The 25,878-nt window shown below is 37.5% G+C and overlaps 1 protein-coding gene across 1 annotated transcript; it reads left to right on the top strand.

Moving 5' to 3' along the window:
- LOC134802256 (uncharacterized) lies at positions 1–25,533 on the top strand. Its single transcript, XM_063774841.1, has 5 exons — positions 1–755; positions 6,135–6,305; positions 14,500–14,627; positions 19,524–19,683; positions 25,192–25,533. The coding sequence occupies exons 1-5, from the start codon at positions 586–588 to the stop codon at positions 25,262–25,264; spliced, it is 702 nt and encodes a 233-aa protein (XP_063630911.1). The 5' UTR covers positions 1–585; the 3' UTR covers positions 25,265–25,533.
- The last annotated feature ends 345 nt before the right edge of the window (positions 25,534–25,878 follow it).

Raw genomic sequence — 25,878 nt, 5'->3', positions numbered from 1 at the left:
ACATGATAGTCTATGGGAAAAAAATGATGTTTCATTAAAAATTATGAGCAATTAACGTCAAGCAACACTAAATTTTAAACGTCAAAAAATCAAAAAAGCCGCAAAGGCGATTGTAGTTTATTTAGTTTTTAGTGTTATTTGTTTAATTATTATTAACATAAACTCCTAAAGAGTGCTCCAACCATAATTTTATCTAGTCTTAGTTGTATGTACGGTATTTTAGCTCGCAATTCCAAAGCAATGACCATGTTATTGTGCCATAAAACTGTTGATTGACGATCCTTTGTTTGCAACTCTCCTATTTCTGTGGCCGTGGACCAATGATTAAGTGTTTTGTGGACTAGAATACCATTATTGCGCACTGTTTTTACTTACACAGCTTCGGAAGCAGGTATTTCGAGGTTTAATCACGCTAAAATCGTCGACCATAGATTGTGGTTCGTTGCAATATTTCGTAACACTCCGCCTTGTGTTTTCTACGAGAAACATGGCTGTATTGCTCAATTTCGGCCGTGGAAGCTTTTCAAACAGCCTGAAACAGGGATTTGGTGGTAAACACATAAGATTCCAATAAGAATTATAAGGATGTCAGCAATAGATACCAAACAAGTGTGGCCCAACATTTCGAGGGGTAACCTTGACGAGAGGTACGAGAAATGTCGAAATATCACCGAGGAAATATATAAGAGAATTAACATAACATTTCAAATAAAAAAACTGGAAACGGGGACTCAAAGTGATGATTCGGACCAAAGGTATTTTTATTTTATTTTCCTCTTGCTGTGCAATATATTTTAACATGTGTACTGGTCAATAATGAATGATTTAACTTACCATATTGATCTAAAATTGGTTTATTTTAGATTACAAACAATACACAACAATCATTTTTATTGCTACAAAAAGAGTAATATTTGTAGAAATAAAAATAATTGAAAAGAATAGTATATCTTATTGTCTGTCAAACTATTTCTTATAAAAATAAATTCGAGTATTTAATTGGATGGAATGAAGGGATGTTATATTTTGAATCGAAATTGTATTTTTTGTTAATAACAACTATCAATTTGTATTCATATTTGATAATGCAATAAATAAGATTGACCTTCAATTCTGACATTGGCTGTAATGGCAATTGGTGTTAATCAAATAGCATATAATGCTGATTTCAATGAAATAGGAACAAAATTGTCAGTGAACAAGGATCTAACGTGACACTGTCAGTAAGAATGGTATTATCAGTGTTCCGTGCAAAACATTGTTCACAAACACTTATGGGATCACTTCGGTCTTGTTTTTAAGTAATGAATTAATGATATTACTGTTGAGAGTGTGGTCTGTGTAGTTGAGTCAAAATTATTTTTTCACCACACAAGCTTGTAAAGGCTCTCTTTATTATTCAAAAACAGATGAAAAAGAAAAAGAATTAGATGCAAAATATTGAATTGTTTCCTCATATTTTTTTTTTTTTTTAATTTATTTATTTCAAAAAATATACTTATGTCTAGGTATACAAAAGTTTCGCCAAACTGTAGACAGTTTGTTGGCGAATAGTGCGCTCTCAATTATTTTTATAAGTAGGTACTTTATGCGTTATACCTACAGAGTACAGCACAACCTGTTATGTAGTACTATTCTAAGTTTAACTTAACTCTAAATTTGTTACCATGCATATATCCATAATTCAACAAGACCGGTTTGTAACACTACGGTCAGCATGCGTACCTACTTCACCTCACGACAACAAATCATGTTGGCTGATTGATGTTATAATTTTGACAGTTTTATATATTTGAAATTTTGAAATATAAGTATTCTTAGCTCTGACTGTAAATTCTATTTCATTTCTTCATTTATTTTGCTTTAAAATGCACAACACAGTAACTTGTCTAATATAAAATCAGAAATCCAAGACAAAAACAGGTTTCCGCATAAAAATAGACACATTTACATTAAAATGCATTTAGGTATCAGACAGTATAATAATAAACCTGTTTACAGTAAAAATAGAGAACGACGATATGTGACCGATGCTATTTAATTTATATGTTAACTTCTATTTATGGATAGTAAAATAATATAAAATATATAGTGTAGTATAAAAGAAACATAGTGCAACTTAATACTTATATTATTATTATGTTACACAGCAATAAAGGCTTATTTTATTTTATTTTATTTATGGATAGTAGATATACGTATTTACATAGAGAATTTGAAATAGAGAGTTGTCATGGTAAATTATGTAGCTACAGTACATTTACTGCCATCTTTCGACAGAAGATTAACACTGTTAGAACGCCATTTGATTTTGATCCTTATTCTTTCACTGATTTGTGTTAACTTGTTAAATATTAATATTAACGCCATCTACTCGAGAGTAGGCTGAAGGTTATGGCGCCATCGCTCGAAAACATTGCACCATACCTTTGCCCTAGTGTTGAGTAGATGGCGTTAATATTAATATTTAACAAGTTAACACCATATCAGTGAAAGAATAAGGATCAAAGTCAAATGGCGTTCTAACAGTGTTAATTGTCTGTCGAAAGATGGCAGTAAATTTACAGTGGCTACATAATTTACTTTGACAATCCGCCTCTATACACTCTATTCTCTTTGGTATGTATATCATAAATTCGTAAATTTAGTGAGGGAAGTAGTGTCACCCAATGTATGGGACTTGAAAATTTGGTATCAGATGAATTCACTTGGCACAGATGAAGTATACGTAAAGCTAAGCCAATCCAGCCCGGTAGCCATCCGCCACCCCCTGGTGGCTAGGCAGGGGGGCATCCAAAGTTACACGCCTTCTATCGGCTTCTATTTACCTACCACCTCGAGTTTGGTATCATTTCCAGATAAATCGGGCATGAGGAATTCATATTTGAGACATTTAATGTACAGTTTAATAGAAAAAAAAAAAAATATTGACGCTCAAATCAAAATCGGTTTGCTATTTTTTTTATTCAACTACTTATTACTATTATCAGCCGAAACTACAAATGCTAGAAAGTTGAAATTTTGCACACCAGGTTACATTTATAATTTGTACAAGAGATAGAAGCGATTTTGAAAAATTCAACCCCTAAGGGGGTTAAAAGGGGGATGAAAGTTTGTATGGGGTTCATGTTTTATTTTAAGCTAGGAATTTCAAACTTCGTTAAAAGATATACATATTATTGAAATACAAGAAAACTAATTTCAGCGTTTTTGAAAATTCATCCCCTAAGGTGGCGAAATAGGGGTTGAAAATTTGTATGGAGATCAAAATTTTTTTCGAGTGTGGGGCTTGAAACTGCGCATATTATTAGAATCTATCTATCTATCTATATAGCCTTTTGTTTCCGATCCTTGGGTTTAAAAGCTTTTTTTGAAATGTTATCGTGTTTTCTACAAAATGTCCCGCAGTTCGGTGTGCCTCTTGGCATAGGCCTCCTCCAACCTTCTCCACTGTACTCTGTCTTCTGCAACTCTGGACCAGTAAGGCCCCAAGGTTAAGCGGATTTCATCTACCCATCTTGTTTTTGGATGTTTTTGTTTTCTTCTTCCGTCTCTTGGGTACCATAGGGTAACTTGTTTGCTCCATTTGTCTAATTTGCATCTCAGCATGTGTCCTGTCCACCCCCACTTTAGATGGTCTATCCGACTTAGTATGTCTATAACCTTGGTTTTACTTCTTATCGCTGAATTTGAGATTTTGTCCTTTAGCTTGACTCCTAGGATACTTCTCTCGATTGCCCTTTGACATTTTGCCAATTTTTCTCTATCCTTGGCTGTAAGTGACCATGTCTCACATCCATAGGTTATGCATGGTAGAATACAGGTGTTGAAAGTCTTTCTCTTAATGTGCATACTGATATCTTTGTTTTTCATTATTTCTTTTAAAGACCAGTACTTTTTCCATCCACAAGCTATTCTTTTGTTAACTTCCTTGGCCATTGAGTCTTTAGGGGAAATAATTTGTCCCAAGTAGACATATTCACTCACATATTCATAGGTGTTTCCATTTGCTTCTATGTTTATCTCTTTGGTATTGGTCATCAGTTTTGTTTTGCTCGCATTCATTTCTAGCCCTACCCTACTGCTCATAACTGCTAGCGACTCTATCATGTGTTTTAGTTTAATTGGGCATTCTTCTAATAGGATTATGTCGTCTGCGAATCTTAGGTGATTTAGACTATTTCCATTGATCTTGAGGCCATAAGCTTCCCAGTCCAGTTGTCTGAAGATATGTTCCAGTACGGCATTGAACAACTTAGGTGATAATGGGTCGCCTTGTCTGACTCCTCGGTTTATTGGAAAAGGGGCTCCTTTTGATTCGAGTTTTATTCGACTATTGCTCTTTTTGTAAATGTTTTTGATTAATTCTATGTAGGTGCTACTCACTCCTTGTTCGCTTAGACTATACCATATGTATTCGTGATTCAGGCTATCAAAAGCTTTGGAATAATCAATGAAAGCAATGTATAGGGGCTTCTGATATTCATTATATTTTTCCATTACTTGTTTGATTGTGTGGATGTGGTCAATGGTACTGAAGTTTTTCCTGAATCCTGCCTGCTCAAGTGGTTGGTTTTCATCCAGTGTTTGTGTGATTCTTTCTAGGATTATTTTTGCAAAGACCTTGTAGACGTTTGATATAAGACTTATTGGTCTGTAGTTTCCAATATCGTCCTTGTCTCCTTTTTTATGGAGAAGAATTATGTACGAGTCCCCCCACTGATCTGGAACCATGCCTGAGGTTAGAATGCTGTTAAAAAAATCCGTTAGGATTGGACATATTTCTTCTAGCGTGCCCCTCATTAGCTCATTATATATATTGTCCGGTCCGGGAGCTTTATCTAATTTTTGAGACATGATGGCTTTCTCCACTTCCTGTTTAAGTATGGGTGGTGTTTCCTCAAGGCTGACGGGTGATATTTGATAGGCACATTTGTTTAGGTTCACATCTTTGTTGGAGTAGAGGGTTCTGTAGTACTCAGTAGCAAGCTTCTGGATATCCTTACGATTTGTCACTTGTTTTGATCCCCTGTTTTTGCCTGTTTTTAGTGTCGGGATCCATTCCATGCCTTGTTCTTTGAGTTCTTTGAAAGCTTTCTTGGCTCCACCTGTTCTTTGAATTGTATCTTCTAATTTTTTCAGTCTTTGTGTTTTTCTATCTTTCCTTATGCTTTCTTTTATTTGTTTGCTTATGCTTGATATTATCCTACGGTTGTCCTTTCTATTTACTTTGTCTGCTATTAGTGCCTTTCTTTTTTTAGAATACAAGCAAAGTAATTTCAGCGTTTTTAAAAATTCATCCTCTAACGGGGTTAAAAAGGAGTTGAAAGCTTGAATCCATTACAAATTACTTTGACTGCCCCCCCTGCCTACCTGCCATGGGGTGGCGGATGTCTACCGGGCTCAATTAGCTTAGTTTTACGTATATTACATCTGTGCTGAGTGAATTAATCCGATACCAAAATTTGCACCTTATGACACTACTTCCCGTACTAATTAGGAATACTTTCCTCTTGAGGTCATGATTCTGAGTAGAAAATATAAAAGTTGTGTAGCTGCTGAGATAACTGATCCCCCCTGCATAGAAATTTGTTTCCAGGGGGTCAGCTATCTCTGCAGATAACTGTACACATGCAATAGTAACCTCCTAAGGCCCAAGGTTTGATGAAATTTAAATCATATTCAATTGGAACAGAGTCGCATTTGTTTTGTTCCAATTTTCCCTGCACTAAAGGTTCAAATTTCAGTGGCAAATTCTGAATTTTTCATTTGTATGGCCTTAGGAGGTAGTAAAATGGCCGAAATAGGACCAGGATTCCACGAACGAGCTGCCTCGCGAGGAAATTGCCGCGTGAAGCAGCTTGTTCCGAAAGGCGAAGCTCGCGAAGCTGCTCGGTCGGTAAAGACGAGCCTCACCCGAGGCAATGTGGCCACAGACCGAGTAACTACGCGCGGCAATTCCTCGCGGACTGTGTGGACCCGCCTAACGGGAGACATTCATTTATTACGTACAGCGTTTATGAGGTAGAGCGATATCTCAGAAAATCGCAACAGAGGTGAAAAAATCATAAAAATCATCAAATCTACAGACGTAAACAAATATTGGACCTCTAATGAGTGCAAGTTTGTTACAGTGACGTAATCGACAGCAACGAACTAAGCAACGAGACTGACTTGTTCGCGTGCGACAAGAGCAGCATATCCAGCAGCTCAGAGCTGGAGCCCGAGGCGCCGGCGAGGGCTGTCAACATCAACAACAACGAGGAGAAAAAGAAAGCGGCGGTCTCTAGGCGGCCGAGGAAGAGGTACATTTTCTCAATAGAATTGTCTTATTTGGCTCGCGCGATTACCCTAAATGAGTTTTGGCCTCCACACAAGAGCACGGCAGTTCTTGGTCTTGTGCAAATTCAGCTTTCGCCAACGTCGTCACAGAATAAGTAATAGTGCTACCGACTACCGTACAGAAAGGAAACTTCCTACAAAACCGAAGTTTGACAGCGGTTCAGGGTCGAATCATGCCGTCGCTTTCTAATATAGGGCACTATCCCTTTCGGCTATTTAGGGTTGTCAAAATTCAATTCTTTATCTTATCTGTGGTCGTGCACGCAAAGGGACGTCAAGTTGTGTCAAGTGTCAACCCTAATTATTGCTCGGAGCAATGCTGAGCCGAACGGAGCCGAGTTTGCCCGAAGTCAGGAGTTTCGCACCCTTGGTCGAGTTCACGGAGATCGAACCCATCGATACTTAGGATGTCCTACAGCATGGCGGCCAGTTGGTCGACACAATTATGCATTTTTTGTCCGATCCCCGCGCGCCCGCGCCTTCTAGCGGACGCCCTTAACCCTTTACCGCATATGGGTCCAAATTTGGAACGTAATGATATTATCCTCGTGGATTGATATAAGCGTCATCTGTTTTACTGAACTTATAAGAGGTAGAAACTATGAATATTACTGAACGTTTTCTGTACTCGATACAGCTTCTAACTAGTTTGTGGTCCATATGACGTTATCATTTCCACCGACGTCCGGCAATTTTACTTGCAAGTGTGACTGACTACTTTGTAATTAGCTTTTCGCTGTTATGTTTAGTGCAATGAATAAATTTCCAGCGTTAAGTATTAGAAAAATATATGTCGCGAGATTTTACGGTAAAACATGTAAGCATTTATATTCAAATTACTATGTATGATGTCGTGAAAGTTTGTTCCCGAAATGGAACACTATGCGTTACAAGCTAGAAGGATTGGACTAATATGGAACATTATGCATTAGTGATTTTCTTATCTGTTTGCCAAATATGGAACCTTATGCACTCAGGCAAGCTACTTCTTTATTTTATTTTTATTAAGTTGGGTACGTTAGCCGCATTGTTAAAAATCTGTAGATAACGGGTGACAGCTGGTAGCTACGGACAACCAATAACGATCAAATTATTTTACTATGTCAATGACAAACAAGCATACGTTCCGTATGGTGGTAAGCGGCTACCATAGCCTATAAGTATAAAAATAACAAATAGTTTTTGAAAATGTAAGTGTTTTTTTTTAAACTTATGCAAGTGAACTGTATGCAATATATGTATGGATACATATATTGCATACAGTTCCAAATTTGACCCGTTTAATAATCGGGCTCCGGTTAGCCACTAATACATAAAGTTCCAAATTTGGAACAAATTGTTATTTACTATTATTTTTAATTGGGTCGAATATAGATTTTTTTCACAATTTTTTTTATGTTACATTTATAGTGTTTTATTACATATATTTAATTCGGGGAGAATAAAAAATCCATGCGGTAAAGGGTTAAGGCGGGATTCCACCAGTGTGCGGCACTTTGCGGCACAAGCATATTCAGTACAAAAATGCTTGTGCCGCACAGTGCCGCACACTGGTGGAATCCCGCCTTTAGAGGGCTTAGAGCACTGAAGACATCATTAGGCTCTTTAACACATTCAGTGCCAGCGCGAGCTACGCGCTATGAGCGCCACGGGAAAAACCGTATGTAGCGGAAAGCGCCTAGGAACAGAGAACCTAGCGGGTCGCTGGCAGTGAATGTGTTAAGATTCCTAAAAACATAATTTTTGCTAAAACATTTGCTGACCACTGAACTATAGTTACAAGGTTTTGAAAGGGTCGGTAAGGCGCATGTGACATCCCTGCTGCAAGAGTCCATATGTGATGGAAACCGCTTACCATAAGAACTCACAAACGATGTCACGATGTTATTGCGTGTTTTTTATTGATTATGCTAATTTATGTGTTAAGAGTCACACAAACCCTCACTAACTTTTGAACCGGGCGTACAAAAAAATAAAATAAAAAACTGGAAAAAATCAATACCTACATAAATAGTTTCAACGCAACGTAAGTAGTCAACGCAAACTCCTGATGATACTCCTCGGTACGGAGTGAAACATGTCGAGTGAGTGACCCGTTGTTAACACATACATACATATAATCACGCCTATTCCCCGGAGGGGTAGGCACTTAGGCAGAGAGACCACGGATTTCCACCTGCTACGATCCTGACATACCTCTTTCGCTTCCTTCACTTTTATAACATTCCTCATATACACGCTCGCCGGTTTAGGTTGCTCTTGACCTGGCGGCTTAGCACGGTCGCCTTTTTATCCCTTGTCACCATGCCTGTCACGTTCTAACAAGTATGTAAGTGCGAAAGGGACGCGCATAGTGATAGTCGATAAAAATGGAACCGTGCTGAGCCCGCTGGCCTTACTTCAGGATTTCCCCGATCTGATCAGAGAGAGTCCGCCGAGGTCTACCCCTTCCAACATCCACTTCTACTTCTCCCTTATACACTCTCTTTGTTAGCCTTCTTTCACTCATTCTTTCCACGTGTCCAAACCATCTCAACATACCTTTTTCAATTTTTGTCACTACATCTACATTCAGTCCACACTTTTCCCTTATCACTATGTTCCTAATTCTATCTTGCAATCTCACACCACACACACACACTTCTTAATAATCTTAATATATTTAATATAAATAGTTTCTCCGCAAAGACAACACAGAAATTCAATCTCAAATGTAAACTTTCGAACAATTTCCATACATTGACGACATCACTCAAAATTCTTCTTCAAGTCAGATGCCCGTTGGGGCTACACCGGAGCACACGTGTACTTCTTCAAATGAAAATGACAGCTTGATTTTCTTGCTTTTGACAATTATATTGAGATTAAATCATATACGCACACGAGAAAGCATACCAGTAGATAAATTGTATTTCAAAAAATAGGGTACATAAATATCAGCTCGCGTCTCATTTAAATGTGATTTGCTGTTATTTACGGGTCATTATTGTTGAAAACCACAGTAAAATATCTTAAAACAATACGATTACAGTCGAATTTAAGTATTATGTTCCTTCAAAACTCGCTTAAAACATTGATATAGAATAGAATATTAAGTCAGTGGCTTAAAATGAAAAAAGTTTCAAGACTCATCTTTACTGATTGGGATCAATTTTTATTATGCTGGTATCATTTTGCGTCATTTTAAAAACGTATTTGACTTCTGTATGTCAATGAATTTTGATGACAATTGTAATCTTGTATTATATTATAGAACTTTTATCTTAAAATATTGCCTATTAACAGGAAGAGTTATGTAATTCGTATAAGTAATACCTGAAAGTCTTGTACCTAGATCTGTAATACCATGGATTGCGACGAATAAATTATTATGATTATGCCGTTCGTTCCGTCTATATGTATAATGCATGTACGTGCTGTTCTCTGAAAATCTTCAAGAAAAAATAACGGCTAGACCAGCACTAAGTACTAGCAAGTTTTTGCGGCTTTGGAGACCGAGATGAAGCTTACAGGCCAATTAGCGCTGTGGCCTGGTTATTGTTATGTATACCTATGTATCGAATGTTTTATAAATTTACTATAAAAAGCAATGTTTTATTTCGATTAGGTCTACATTTTATGCATATTGCATATCTGAAGTATTTTCGTACTAAACTTGAAACTTTCGTTGAAACTAAATAAAATTATTATTCCAAATGTACAGTCACCTGCAATTTATGTTACACAACGAAGGCCGCAAAAATATCTGACACGATCTTATTTGTAGAACCATAAAAGCATGTCACATATTTTTGCGGCCTTCGAAGAGTAGGTACCGCATTACTCATTATCACCAACTTTGCCCGCTTTTTTTTTAACATGAATTTCTCAAAAAAAATCACATCATATGACTTTTTTTTGCTCAGCACGTCCATTGTGATCAAACGCATCAGTTTATGTGAAGAAAAATTTTTTTTATCGTGTTTTTACCCATTTTTTTGCGTTTTAGAGGCCGGGCAAATAAAAATAAAAAATAAATATCCGGGGTTTTCGCCAACATTGCCCACGTCAATTTGGTATTCTAATACAGCTCGTATGATGATGATGTCTAAGGATCACTTAAAGGTTTTGGGCAATCCTACCATTCCCTGTTAATAACTTAGCGATAAGTGTAAAAACTTTTAAATAAATTTGCTGGGCAATGTTGCCTACCTGTTTTTGCCCATTTCCAAATAAGGCTCGCCTAAGCATTTTACAAAGGCTAGGGTTGTCACTTTTGAGAAAATCTGTTACAATAGTTTAATGGCCAAAAATATGATTTTTGTTGTGTTCTCATTCGTTAACGGGATAAAACATCTAAATAAAGGATAATAAGACAAATTAAATACAGTATATATTTATAAACTTATTTTAGTGTACAAACATAACCTTCTTTTACTTGCGAAGTTGGGTAAATTAGATGAAACTGACAACCCTAATCCGTTTTTGGTGGTGGGCAATGTTGGTATGGATGCCAAATTACCGGATTACTTTGCCCACCGCTAATACTTTTGTGCATTTAGGCCTTTTTAGTTTAAATCTCAATAGACATAATCTATGATTCATGTGTTATAACTGAAACCCGGAAATATTTGTCAAAGGGTTCTCAATTTTTTCTACTTGCATTCATTATTTATCAATTTTTTGCCCGCCGAAATATACCCTATATTAGACAACTCGCTCAAAATTCCCAAGTCAAGTTATGCACAAGTTTGGCATATACGTTGTCAGAAATATAACCTATTTTCTACTAAAAACAGCAGGGTGGCCATAACTATTATCAATTTTTCTACATTAACGAATTTGTTTAAAATTGTCGTTTTGGGCAAATTTTCCCTGGAGGCAAAGTTGGCGCTAATGACGTAACATATTATTGCAGGTGACTGTACATAAATGTAGCGGTGATTTTGAGATTATTTTCCAGGTTAGTTGACCGAAGCGTAGCGAAGGTCTACGTTTTGACTCGAGCAATTGGCTTTCGTATGTCCGGATGTTCTCCTCTACAGGTCGCAATTCTTAACTGATTCTCATGAAATTTTGTGACCAGATTCTATGACTAAATTTTTTTTTTGTCAATCCGGTTTTTGGAAATTTTTAAAAATGGCGGAGTCGTGATACCAGTCGCCTAAACAAATAGTCGTATCGATATCATAAGAGTTTTTTCTTTTTGAGACATGTTTACAGAGTTAATATCAAAAAATGCAGAAAAAAATTATCGCTGGTTTAGGCGGTATTTAGATATTTAGTTTTGTATTTCCGGATGTTCTCCTCTACAGGTCGCAATTCTTAACCGATTCTCATGAAATTTTGTGACCAGATTCTATGACTAAATAATTTTTTTTTGTCAACCGGTTTTTGGAAATTTTTAAAAATGGCGGAGTCGTGATACCTAGCGCTTAAACAAATAATCGTATCGATATCATAAGAGTCTTTTCTTTTCATATATGTTTATAGATTAAATGTCCAAAAATTCAGAAAATTTGTATCGCTGGTTTTGGCGGTATTTAGATATTTCGTTTTTACTTGAGAATGAGTAGCTAAATTTCGTCAGCTTTAGTAAGAACTATCATGGCGCATTTTGAAAACGTTCGCTTTTTTTTGTTTGCATAGGGAGGTCCCTGGTTCCATCCCCAGTAATTGTATGCTGCTACACAACTTTTTGTATTTTTTTATACTTAAATTTCGTATCAATTGTTGTTTTTTATTTTATTATTTTATTTTGAAAAGCGCGGGCTAAGCGTATTCGTTTAATTTTTGCAAGAGATGATGGCTTTTTGCGCTTTAAAGAAAATTTGATTCTTGAATATACGGCGCCATACCTTTGGCCTCTATGCTCGTCTAGATGGCGACACCATTTTATATTTAACAATTTTTACTCATATCAGTAAAAGAACATGGGTCAAAATCATATGGCGTTCTAAAAATAAAAAAAAACATTTATCCATACATATATACATTTATTGATATTTTTTATTCATTTTCATTTTAATCCTGCATCGAAAGATGGCAGTAAATTTACAGCACTGATTTACAGTGACTACAAAATTTAGTACGACAATAACCCTCTACTATAGGGACCGTGCGCGTTGGAGGGTCTGCCATCTTGTGGTCTGAATCGGAAACATGTACATTGCCAAAGCAAGTTCTACCATCTACCGTTCTTGTAGGTACGTTTCCTTATGCATAGTATAGGTTCTGTCATCTTGTGGGCTACATCGGAAGCATAAACGTCACATTTACGCCTCACGCCAAAAATCTGACGGCTCCTATGCCGCCCCCTATAGTTCACGCACGCCCCCTATAGGGACCGTGCGCGTTGGAAGGCCTGCCATCTTGTGGCCTGAATCGGAAACATATGTGCACATGCTGTACATTGCCAAAGCAAGTGCTACCATCAACCGTTCTCGTAGGTACGTTTTCTTGTGCATAGTAGGTTCTGCCATCTTGTGGGCTACATCGGAATCATAAACTACACATCTACGCTTCGCGCCAAAGATCTGACGGCTCCTGTGCTGCCCCCTATAGTTCATGCACGTCCCCTTTACAATCTATTCTCTTTAGAATTTAGATTAGTTAGATATTTAAATTCTTACTGGACTAAAATTAAAAGCATGAAACTCCTTCTATTGCGACTCGAGGAGGAACAAAGACTGAAAAGAGTGGCAAACCAAACGCGCACGAAGCTTCTCAGTTGCAGTTTACAGGCTAATTAAAAGGTAATGTTGGTTCCCTAACATAAGTAGAGTTAGACCAAGAAAAGTCTGCAGAGATTTTGACACTGGCACAAATAACATTGGCACTGCCTGTGCTCTGCAGACTTTTCTTGGTCTAACTCTATCCACTTTTCTATACAATTAGTATGGCGACGTGGATACTTAAGTTGGGGCACCGACCGTACACTGACATCGGAATGATATTTTTATCATGTTATTTAGTAGTCATCGTGCGTCTCGCTTGCGCCAATACATGTACGGACAAGAACCAGCGAAATGCACGATAACTAAATGACATCAGTTAGACGTCATTCTGATATCAGTGTACGTTTGAATTGGCCTGTTAGCCAAAAATTGTTTCGTATGTCCATCTGTTCTACTCTACTGGTCGCATTTCTAAACCAATTCCCGAATTTTGTAAGCAGGTTCGATAGTTAAGGTTTTAATTGTCAAATTAGATTCTCTAAATTCTTCTAAACAACGAAGCCATACATTTACTCAGTTTTAAGCTCAGCTCGCGAGGTCTACAGCTCACAGAGCCACTAGTTTACTAACAATCAAGTTATGCAGATACCGATTTCGTGAACGTATAAGTAGTTTAGTACCGCTATTGTTTAGCGATACCGATTATTTTTGAAGGTAAAACTATACCGGTTGAAATATAAAGATATTAAAATTACAGCAGGGACAACCATTTTTTATAGGTGTACCTAAACCATCATTGGCCGAGCGTTAGCAAAGGTCTCCGTTTCAGCTTGGGCAAAAATGCTTTTGTATGTTCTCCTTTGCAGATCACATTTCTCAACTGATTCTCGTGAAAATTTGTAAGCAGGTTCGATAGAACTATTCTGTTTCGCTTTATCCGCCAAAATGGAATTGCCACCCTGCTGAAACTTTATTTATTTAAATTCCTATTGAATGGATTTTGCACCTTATGATAAACCGTATAGAGTAGTAAATAACATTTTACATCTGACTTAATGACATATTGTTTTATTCGCTTTAATTTTACAAAACGCGTATCTCGACAAAGCAATATTAGGTAGTAAAACAGTCAACAATCAAATGAATGAAATAGGTACGTCACGTGTGACATGAACAGACAAGGAAAGCAAGATTAAATGCATTGTTTCTCTTTCATCTTTCAATGGAACGCTTTTACCCTCAAAGGAGGCTAGTGGTCAATACTAAACTAAAAGTCCAATCTTAAAAAAACATGATGGGTCGCTGACCTGTCCCAGTAAAGTGAGGTAGTGTGCGTGAAGTGCGCTTGTGTGTGAAATGGGGTAAATTGACAGAATCTGATATTTTACCCACCACTACCGTCGCCTTAACCGCTTACCAAGCTCCTTGAGGAGCCCACGCGCTCCTCTACCCCAATTGTTATGTTATTAAAAGTGTGTTAAGTAAATGTTGTTGTCCTCAGATTCCGTAAGAGAGTGAAGAAGCGTCCCGTGGCGGAGCCCGACTCGGACGCCTCCAGCGACTCCGCCGCGCCCCTCAGCCGCATGCTGGGGGAGCGGGTAGTGCCCAACATAGTGATCATCACTAAAGGTGAGACACCCATATAACCATTCCAGTCGCAGAATCACAAAGTGGTAACTAAATGTCAGATGTGTCGTAACAGAGTCCACACAATGTGTCTAGAATTGTTTCGAAACAAAGTGTCGTCGCCGTGTCTACACTTTTCCGTAACAAGGTGTCGACACATTTGTGTGGACTTTGCGTGCGGTTTGCGACTAAATCTGACAGCAAATTTGTGACAGCAAATGTCAATATAAAATACCTCTTGAAAACCAAGGTTTGTCAAACTACTATTAGTGTCTCGTGTGCTCGTAATTCTAGTAAGTCATCATGGGCAATGCAAATGATAATAATCGACCGAAACCATATAAACACCCAACACCCGTCAACCTGTTACAGAAAAGTTTTTAAAGAAATTCAATAAGCTACTTAGGTCAGGCAACGAATGCTCCAAAAGTTGTAGAGGGAAATGCTCGGAACACAATTTTTGACTCCGTAACTCGGTTTGACAAGTTAGGAGGTGAACATATCAAAAGTCCCCGGCCGTAGCCCTTGAGCGGGGGGGAGAGAGGGGGCTTTGAAGGTCCCATTTTCCCGTTTTTCGATTATATCTCGGAAACTATGCATCTCAGCGACATGGCCACTTATACAAAATGAAAGTTAATTTAATTTGTTACAAGTTTATTCGTCAATTTTTTCGATATGTTGAATAGTTTTTGAGATATCCGCTCTTGAAAGTTTATTTAGGGCTCTCAATTTTATCTTGATATATCTATATCAGTGAAGGTGCTAGGCCGTGTTTGGTATCGTTTTCGTATAAATCTGGGGTGCTGAATCCATTTAAGATATCACATTGACACCATTCCACAAAATAAAAATAAATCTTTTTAGGGTTCCGTACCTCAAAAGGAAAAAACGGAACCCTTATAGGATCACTCGTGCGTCTGTATGTATGTCCGTCTGAATACACAAAATAGTTCTTTACCTATAGATGACAGGAAAACCTATTAGAAATGTGCAGTCAAGCGCGAGTCGGACTTAATGTACGGAACCCTTAATACGCGAGTCCGACTCGCACTTGGCCGGTTTTTTTGAAACTCTTCTTGACGCTTAACCGCTGAACCGATTTCGTTGAAATTTGGTATAGAAATAGTTTGCGTCCCGGAACAGGACATAGGATAGATCTTATAACCAAAATCATCTTTTGAAGGTGTGAAAAGTGGCGTGGAAATTTGTACGGGAAATCAATAACCGCTGAACCGATTTATATGAAATTTGGGATGGTCTACATCTTTGATTTAGTTAAAAATGATGAAAAAACATGACTTCAAACCTAAACTTAAACAGTATTAACTTCAAGAAGTCAATTCTGAATTCCCCCCTACACCTCATTTCACACCTTTAAAGGATGATTTTTGAGATAACTTATTATATCCTGTCTCGGGACTCAAAATATATGTGTACCAAATTTAAATTAAAACTGTTCAGCAGTTTAAGCGTGAAGAGGAGTTTAAAAGAAAGTATTTTAATAAGTTTATATGTTTTTACTTCGGAATAGTGTCAATGTGATACCTTAACTAAATTTGGTACTGCGAATTTATACGAAAACGATACCAAACATGGCCTCGTAGCTTTACTGTTGTAGAAGTCAAAATAAAATTGAGAGCCCTAAATTCTTATTACTTGGCCAAACTTGTGTAGAAGGAAAAGGTAAAATAAAAGTCTTCGGCAGGAATATAAGACACAAATATATTTTTTTTTTGCGTTACTATTTCATTCATCTGATATAAACATACCTTGATTTATATGATCTGTGATTATACTATTCTAGTGAGATCCTCATAGATAAACAAAAACATTTACTTAAAAAATTACAAGGTCGAAATGTCACGGAACTTGTGAGAGTAATATGTGAAAAATATAAACTTTTATGACAAAAAAAATCTGGACACAATTTAAGAATCACCCAATTGCGTCGAGGAATCATCTGTATTTTTGCTTGTTTCATTACCTCCTCGCTTCTTTTTTGTCCTTTGTATTCTGTAGCAATTTGTTAGATCTGAAAATACAGATAACTTGCGTCGTCACGGATGTCGATTTATAGGTTTTAGGGAGTGCAGAATTCGAAAACGATGATCATTTTATAATCCAAGATGGCGGCTACGTATTTTGTCATAAAAGTGGAATCCAAAATAGTCGTCATTTTCGAAATCTGCGCCCCCTAAAACCTATAAAACGACATCCATGACGACTTTTATGACATAGTGCATGGCCGCCATCTTGGAATCCAAAATAGTCATCATTTTCGAAATCTGCGCCCCCTAAAACCTATAAAACGATATCCATGACGACTTTTATGACATAGTGCATTGCCGCCATTTTTAAATTGAAAATGTTATGATTTTCGAAATCTGCGCCCCCCAAAACCTATAAAACGACACCCATGACGACTTTTATGACATAGTGCATGGCCGCCATTTTGGATTCCAAAATGGTCATCATTTTCGAAAGCGGGGCCCCCTAAAACCTATAAAACGACATACATGACGACTTTTATGACATAGTGCATGGCCGCCATCTTGGAATCCAAAATGGTTATCATTTTCGAAATCTGCGCCCCCTAAAACCTATAAAACGACACCCATGACGACTTTTATGGCATAGTGCATGGCCGCCATTTTGGAATCCAAAATGGTTATCATTTTCTAAATCTGCGCCCCCCAAAACCTATAAAACGACACCCATGACGACTTTTATGACATAGTGCATGGCCGCCATTTTGGATTTCAAAATGGTCATCATTTTCTAAATCCGGGCCCCCTAAACCCTATAAAACGACATCCATGACGACTTTTATGACATAGTGCATGGCCGCCATCTTGGAATCCAAAATGGTTATCATTTTCGAAATCTGCGCCCCCTAAAACCTATATATCGACACCCATCTCGACTTTTATGACAAAGTGTTTTGCTACCATCTGCATGCAAGACATTTCTATTATTTTTACGTACAAAAATGGCCCCCTGTCAACTTTCAATCGAGATTTAATCGATAATTTATTCGATTAATATTCAGATTAATTCAATTTCAATCTATGTTAGGTCGACTAAACTAATCGCGATTAAAATTTGAGAATTAACTTTTTTTATTCCATTAATTAGTCGAATAAACAGTTAATCGATTAATGCCCATCTCTGACCACGGCATTTTTACACTTTGAGAATATCTGAAAACAAATCAACACAAGGAGCCATTTTGCAAATACAGTAACATACCAGTAACTTTGTTATAACATTTGACAGCGCGTGTCATGTGTCAACACAGAGTCGACACAAAGTCGAAACATTGCAACTACTTTGTGACTGCAATATTTCTCAGCCTTAAACCATATTTATACATCATAATTAACAAGTTTCGTAGTATGTAAAGCGTTATTTCTGTTATTTAAGTATAGTATACGCATCGAAGTACTAAAAATGCTTCAAATAAAATAGTTATGAACACAGGCACTGAGAAGTAAACAATTTCATTTCCGGCTAAACTAAAACAATGTGGTGGCGCGTTGATTATATTACACTTAGTTTATCAAATCACTCGAGCAGTTTAATTCCCCATAATAATTTAAGTCATATTGTAATATAAATGCAAACAATATATAATTACGTCTTGTAATCCGTTTTAGAGATGGCGTATTAATGTCACTTATTTTTATTTAAGTATTTTTCTATCTGACAGTTTCCATTTGACAGGAACAAAATGAACGAATGAACGAATGATTTTGGCATAAAGTAGTCGCAAACCCGAAACAATGTGTGCACACGGCGACCACACTTTATGTCACTTTGTGTCATGTGTCGACCCTTCCCCATTTCTGGTAACTGTGTCGACACGGCGACGACTCTGCGACTGGAATTGTGACCGAAACAGACGGTGTCGACACAAGATGTGTCAACACCGCGTCGTAACGGCGACTGGAAATGGTTATATGGGCAGCTACGGTTTATAAGTATACCTAACTGGTAAATTCAGTATAAAGAATGACTCACGCTAGACCGGGCCGGGCCCGGGCCGAGGCGTCCGACGTTTTCTATGACGGCTGAGCTGATCGGTGATCACGATGTGCTTTCCATAGAAAACGAAGCGCCGGAAGCTCCGGTCCGGCCCCGGCCCGGTCTAGCGTGTCGTCCGATTCAGTAAAAAGTTACCACGTCAAAAAAGCATAGAGTCAGAACAAGGTAAGGTGGCAGCGATTTTGACAGCACCGACTGTTAAGTAAACGTCATAATTTCATAGGAGTTTGACGTTTAAAATAACACTTGCACAGTCTGTGCTATCAAATTCGCTGCAGACTTAACTTGGTCTGACTCTATCTATTAAAATGTATGTAGCGTTCCATGCCTAAAGGGTGTTTATGCTCCATGTACATAAGGAAGGGCCCTCTGATGGATATCATATTCAGAAACTCTTATCATTATAATCGAAATAATTATATCATTAATCCAGTTGGATCCACAATACAGTCGCCATCAGATATATCGGAGCGACCAAGGTGCTCAAAAATATCGGAACACGCACTCCTTGACAATAGAGGCGTGTTCGGATACTTGTGAGCACCTTGGCCGCTCCGATATATCTGATGGCGACTGTACAATACAAATACTAAAACTTTCGCGTTTTGAACACATATTAACTCAAATTTAGAGACGGGGAAAAGTAATAAAATAAATTCGCGATGGACCCGCCTATAAATGTGAGTTAATACAAATACTCTTTGCACACTTCAATAAAAAAAACAATACAGACAGAAAACAGCAACAGAAGTAGAGGTAAACAACAGGCGGTCTTATCGCTGAAAAGCGATCTCTTCCACACAACCTTTAGGTGACGGAAATCGATAAATTCTACTCGTATATTTATAATTTCAGACGCCAAGCCGCGCATCAAGACGCCGGAGCGCAAGCCGTGGAATACCAAAGACAAGGGCGAGACCAGAGACAAGACAGACAACGCCATAGACAAGGAGAAAAGCGAGCTGAAAGCGTGCAGCATGTGCAGTCTGTGCTTTAGAGGCGAAAGAGGATTAAGGTACATAACTACAAAATAAGATTTTGGCATTCATTTCATTGTGGCTTTAGAGCTGACTGTACTTTTCTTTCCACAGGCAACTAATACTCATCGAGACAATTCTAACAACCCCACACACAATTAGGTTGCGTTGTTTTATCACAGAGTTCCCATGGCCACCTCCTGTCTCCATCATCAGATCAGCTCGATGGTACCATAATATTGCATTGTCACCCGACACACATATGTGTGCAAATTTTCAACTTCATTGGAAGTTGGGAAGTGGGTCAAATTTAACTTGCAAGATTTGACCCGTACAAACATATGTAGTTACATACATAGATACCTTGCAAGTTCATTATTATCATTTATGACTAGTATCTATATCTATTTAAGGTGCAGTGGGTTCAGAAAACGAAGTTTTTAAAAAGCCGTAGCTCTTTTTTGGATCATAATACGGCTGCCATACATTCAATTAGCAATCTTGAGGGCTTTTTCTAGTGACTTCCGCGATTCGAATCCTAAGTTTTTGACTTTTGCTCGATAGAAAACGATCACGAACATAGGTCTAAAACGGACTTTAAAGATTCGTAACAATTTGTGCACAAAAGATAAAAATATGAAAACTGCTTCTAATAACGCGCAATTTTATGCTTGAGCGAATTCCGCGATTACTTTTTTTTTTAATTTAACATTAAATAAATAAGTTCAAAAACATGATATCAGCGGTCCCGTGCACGCAACTTCTTTGATCAGATGCCCGCTGGGCTTGAACGAAGGCGGTCCTATCGCAGGGCGCACTAAACTGACAGTTGGGTTTTGCAATTATTTTGACATTAAATCATATACGTATATGAAAAAGTATACCAGTAGACAAATTGTATTTAAAAAAATAGGGTAATTAAATTATCATCACATAGAGCTCGAGTCTCATCTTAAATTTGATTTGTTGTTGTTTACGGGGCATACTTATTAAAAAACGCAGTAAACTATCTTAAAACAATACGGTTCCAAAATCATTTAAGTAATTTGCTCCTTGAAACCCCGCTTAAAATGAAAAAAGTTTGAAAACTCATACTTACTGATTGGAGTTAATTTTCATTATGCTGGTATTACCTAATATTGCGTCATTTTAAAAACGTACCCATGTGACTTCTGTACGTCAACGTCAATGAACTGATTGTGATGACAATTTTTTGATCTTGTATTTATGTTAGAGAACTTTTGATCTTCAAATATTACCTATTAATACGGAACGATATGTAAATATTTCGTGTACTACTTGAAAATCTTGAAGCGGTACACCTATTTTGTTGCTGTGAGGTCCGCCTAGATGTATAATGCGGTTACGTGCTGTTCTGCAAACCTTCATGAAATCAAGAATAAATAAACGACTATGGTCTAGCCTCAGTCGTAGCGAGTTTTTGCGGCTCGTGAGGCGTGAGATATACTTGCCTACGAGGCTTACAGGCTGCAGACTGGTTTACTGGGATTGTCTATGTATCGATTGTTATCCAAATTTACTATAAAATAAAACAAAGTTTTTAGTTCAATTATATTCTGTGCATATATAATTTTATTTATTATACCTCGTCGATGACAAACATGCATACGACCCGTCTGATGGTAAGCAGTCTCCGTAGCCTATTGATATAGCCTGCAACTCCAGAGGTGTTAGGTACATGCGCGTTGCCGTGCCTAACCCTCGGCACCCTCGTTGATAACTGGCAACCATACTCACCGGCAGGAACAATACTATGAGTAGGATCTAGTGTTATTTGGCTGCAGATTTCTGTAAGGTTTAGCTCTGCTTTAGATCTGGAATGACATCTGCTGTGCTGTGTCCTACCACACAAAGCGAGATGTAATTCACAGTGGCCATACCTCTCTTTTGGACGTAGTTCTAGGACCAGAGGAATGTCCATATATCTTAAGTATTTTCGTACTATATAAGTACACAGATTCAGATTCTGAACATATAACTGTAAGTTTACCAAAAATTTGGCGTAGCTGTACAGTCAGATGCAGAGAAAAACAATCCGCCAAAATTAAATTTCCACCCTGCCAGGACTTTATTTATTGACGAAGATAACGATATGTTTGCAAAAATGTAGTGATGAACATAGGTGGACAGTAATTTTGGATGCGTAGGGGAGAGCGGGGAGAAACGCAACACTTTGTACTTTGACCTTAGTTTCTGGCTAACCGTTATTATTTTGATGAAATTAATGTAGTCATATATAACTTCATTGCATGTTCTGTACATTAACATCTTGATGAACCTTATAATTGTGTATTTTGTATGTAAGTACTAGAGTGACAAAAAAATCGTCTGTTGTTACTTATGACCCCGTTGGCGTGCAGAAAGTAACACATGTGGGTCAAAAGTAACAAGACACAGTGGGCTGTAATTAATATAATATGACATATCAAATCAAAAAAGTACTATATAACTATGTAAATTATTATTGATCACGCACTTTAATATTTGCATTTTAACTACATAAACATTAGCATTTTAAGAAAACAAATCAATATTAAGTCCTCGTTAGAAATTGTTTTTATTTCAAGTGATGAGATCAATTATTCTGTTATAAACATGTTTCCTACTCAGATAATTCAGGCTCAGAGTTTCTTCACTCATAAATATGGCATACATCGTTTAAATCATCATTGACGCATTAAGCGTGTGACCCCATATTAGATTCAATAGGTATATATTGTATGGGATGTAAATGTTACTTTTGTACCTATACGGCTTTGTTACTTTTGTACCCGACCGCATTTTTCTGAAAACATGAAAGATATCTTTGAAACGGAACGTGTTCGAGAAAATAAATTGCAATCAATCTAATCAATAATCAATATCCCTTCGGGTGGCAGGGCCTCCGGTTGAAGGGTAGGAAAAATGACGCGGCCATTTTTTTAAATATGCCCCAGCTTGGCAGAGGCCGGGAGCCGGACACTTCCCTAATTGGCGGCGAACCGGGAGACGGTTCCGTCATAACAAGCCCGTGAGTGGCAGAGACCGTCTCCCGGCCTCTGTGCGACATCGTATTTCGCACCTAAAATAAAACCGTTAACCCTATGCCTTGCTTGCTCACTCTTGCAAGATGCATTCGTCAATAAACAATTAAGGATGGTATTCCTTAACGGTCGAATTCCCGCGTAAAATAAAGTTTGTTAGAACTGTGTGAATCATATTAAATGTATTGTTTTGTCATAAAAACTGCTTTTTCTACAATCAATTGTTTTATTTCCTAATTATACGTATTTTTATACATGAAAGTAGAAAAAATTTGGTAATAATATGAGATTTGATCAAGTCCAGCATAATTCACATAAAATAGAATGTAATTCATTGGTATACAATCAAATAAACCATTTTATGCTGAATTCAATAATACATAGTTAATATATATCATTCATACATATTTTTTGAGAAATGGTCATATTTCTAACACGCGCCAAATTCGCGATGACCACCCTGGAGGCCCCGCCACTTGACGTATATTTTTCCAAAATGGCCGCGCCACCCAACTTCAACCCACCGTTAAATCTGAGGCGCCGCCATTCAACGGCTTGTTATGTCTGTCCGTCTCCCGGCTCCCCGCCACCATAGAGACCGGGAGCCGGACAATGCCACTCTAGGGGATATGCAATTTTTCAGAAAATTAAGTATTTTAATACAACGTAAACATCAAATAACTAAAAGTCGAAAAACGTACTTTTGATTAGAAAAATCACGTTGCGTTTTCTCACACAACCTAATAGCACGTGGCGCCCGTTTCGACTGAATGCAAGTGAAGGGGGCGCCACTGTCTATCACCTAATAGCAGCGGAGTGGTGTTTTGACTATTAGATAAACTTACAGAGCAATAGTAACTTTCCTTTCTACCCGCCGTTACGTTTGTCCCCGCTCTCCCCTACATTTCACTTGAAAAGGCATGCAAAATTTTCTTATTAGCTAGGTACTACAACTAAATATATACAGATTAAAGCTAAGCTAACGTAAGTAAGTTATATAATAATAACATCATCGGAATACACATATGATTTCAATTAAATTGTCATTGAATTAATTTTGCGCCTTATCGAAAGCCCTATTGAATAGAGTAGTACCTAAATAACGTTTTTCATCTGACGACTTCTGTATTTATTCGGTTTATTTAGTACGCGTATCTAATGAATTCTATTTTAGTTAATTTACATGTAAATACATCACATGTGACTTGAACAGACAAGAAGAGTAAGATAAAATATATTGTTTCTCTTCCTTCTTTCAATGGAACTTTTTTAGAGTTTCTCTTCCTCAAAGGAGGCTAGTGGTTAACACGAAACTCAAAATACTCTCATTTGCATCTTTAAAAAAACAGGATGGGTCACTGACCTGTCCCAGTAAACTGAGGTAGTGTGCGTGAAGTGTACTTGTGTGTGAAATGGGGTAATTTGACAGAATCTGAAAATTTTCCTCGGGCATACCTCGCCTTAACACATTCATTGCCACCCAGCCAAACAAGTCGTCCGCGCCAGGCCACAGCAATTTCGTCATATAAAACAGTAATACACTGAGAGAAAAATCATCACCAGGAATTAAAAAACAGTTCTGTACTGGGGGAGAAAATGAAGTTTAGTAATAATTATGGACGTTTCACTATTTCTGTAAAGTTTATGTATTTCTACAAACAGCTCAGTAATCCTAAATCTAATTTCAACAAACAGATAATAGAAATTGCAAGAACTAATAGAAATTGCAAAAGTCAATTTGTTCCTCTTAGTTGACTCTCCTTGTCCCCGGATTAAGTTTATTTTTGTAATTCTAAGTGTGTTTTTGTTATCCTTTTCTCTCAGTGTACCACGATCCCGACTATCGGGTCGTCCGGTCTGGGAACGAAACCATAAAAATACCCGATAGTCGGGTTTTCGGCACTGAATGTGTTAAAGTAAGGATAGTAGCACGAAGAATTTCGTACAGTAACTCGCCTGTTCCTATCTCTACCGCATCGCCTTTAGCAAAATCTTTTTCACATCACCTATTCGGAAAAGGGCTTTTTCTTTCCCGCTAGGAGGGATCAAAGTGGCACTTTTCTTCCCTGCTAGGAGGGATCAAAGTGGCACTTTTCTTCCCTGCTAGGAGGGAAGAAAAGTGCCACTTTGATCAAAGTAGTACTTTTCTGTTCTAGGACACGATTTTATTCTTTCTTACATACTATTTTTTTTTTGTCAAATAATACATATTTTGGAACATAACAATTTCCTCATAGTTGATGTGAAAAGCAGTATGTGTCACACGGTATCAAAATTATTTCGTCTTGGGCGTTAACACTTGAATCCCTCATTACGCTCCATCGCTTCATTCAGGATTCAATGTATAATCAGCCAAGAAAGTGGTTTACCACTTTTCGACTCTATCATCTGATTGATAGAGTCGAAAAGTGGTAAACCGTTTTCTTGGCTGACCATACGCCCTTGACGGAAATATATAATTTTGATCCCTTGTGTTGAACATGAACTACTATTTTGTTGCAGGCGCCACATGAATATGACCCACATCACTCCAGACGATCCCCGGAAGCGTGAAAGAGACAACAGTCCGGCTTAAGGTACTCACCAACGGCCCACGAACGCTGTCTCACTCTAACGTATACGTGCTACAACCTATAATGGTTCGTTGGCCCTTTGCTGCAAGCGTCGATATGAAGAATTCATAAAAGACATATTTTTTTGATAAAATGCATTTTTATCAACTTTATTACTGAAAAATAATGATTTTTGACATTTAAATCGACTAGAGTTAAGACCAAACTAACTCTCACACTCACAGAAATGACAAAGTGTGAAGGTGTCATCAGAAAGGTCAGATTTATATAAAAATATGTCGTTTATTGTGGTTATTCCACAATTTGTCATATCATGTCAAAGTGGGTGCAGAGTTAGCTTGGGTGGACTCTTAAGTCTCTGTTAACATGAACATACATTTTTTCTATTAGTTCATTGTCTTTTTTGTGAGACTAGTTAGTTGCATACAAAAGTTGATAAAAATATGATAGTAAAATTATAAAAGTGTGAAATTTGAAATGTAATGCCGTCTCTATCTACCATATCAGGAGACCACGTGTCGAAAGAGGACAGATATAGTTAGCGATTCCGTTTTCGGTTAGATGTTTTGAAGATTATAGTCTTCATTTAGGTATTTAAAAGAATATAAAGTTATAA

This window comes from Cydia splendana, chromosome 24, assembly GCF_910591565.1.
Source record: "Cydia splendana chromosome 24, ilCydSple1.2, whole genome shotgun sequence".
NCBI classification, from domain to species: domain Eukaryota; kingdom Metazoa; phylum Arthropoda; class Insecta; order Lepidoptera; family Tortricidae; genus Cydia; species Cydia splendana.
Note: the sequence above shows the minus strand (reverse complement) of the source record. Positions and strands in the feature narration are given on the sequence as shown.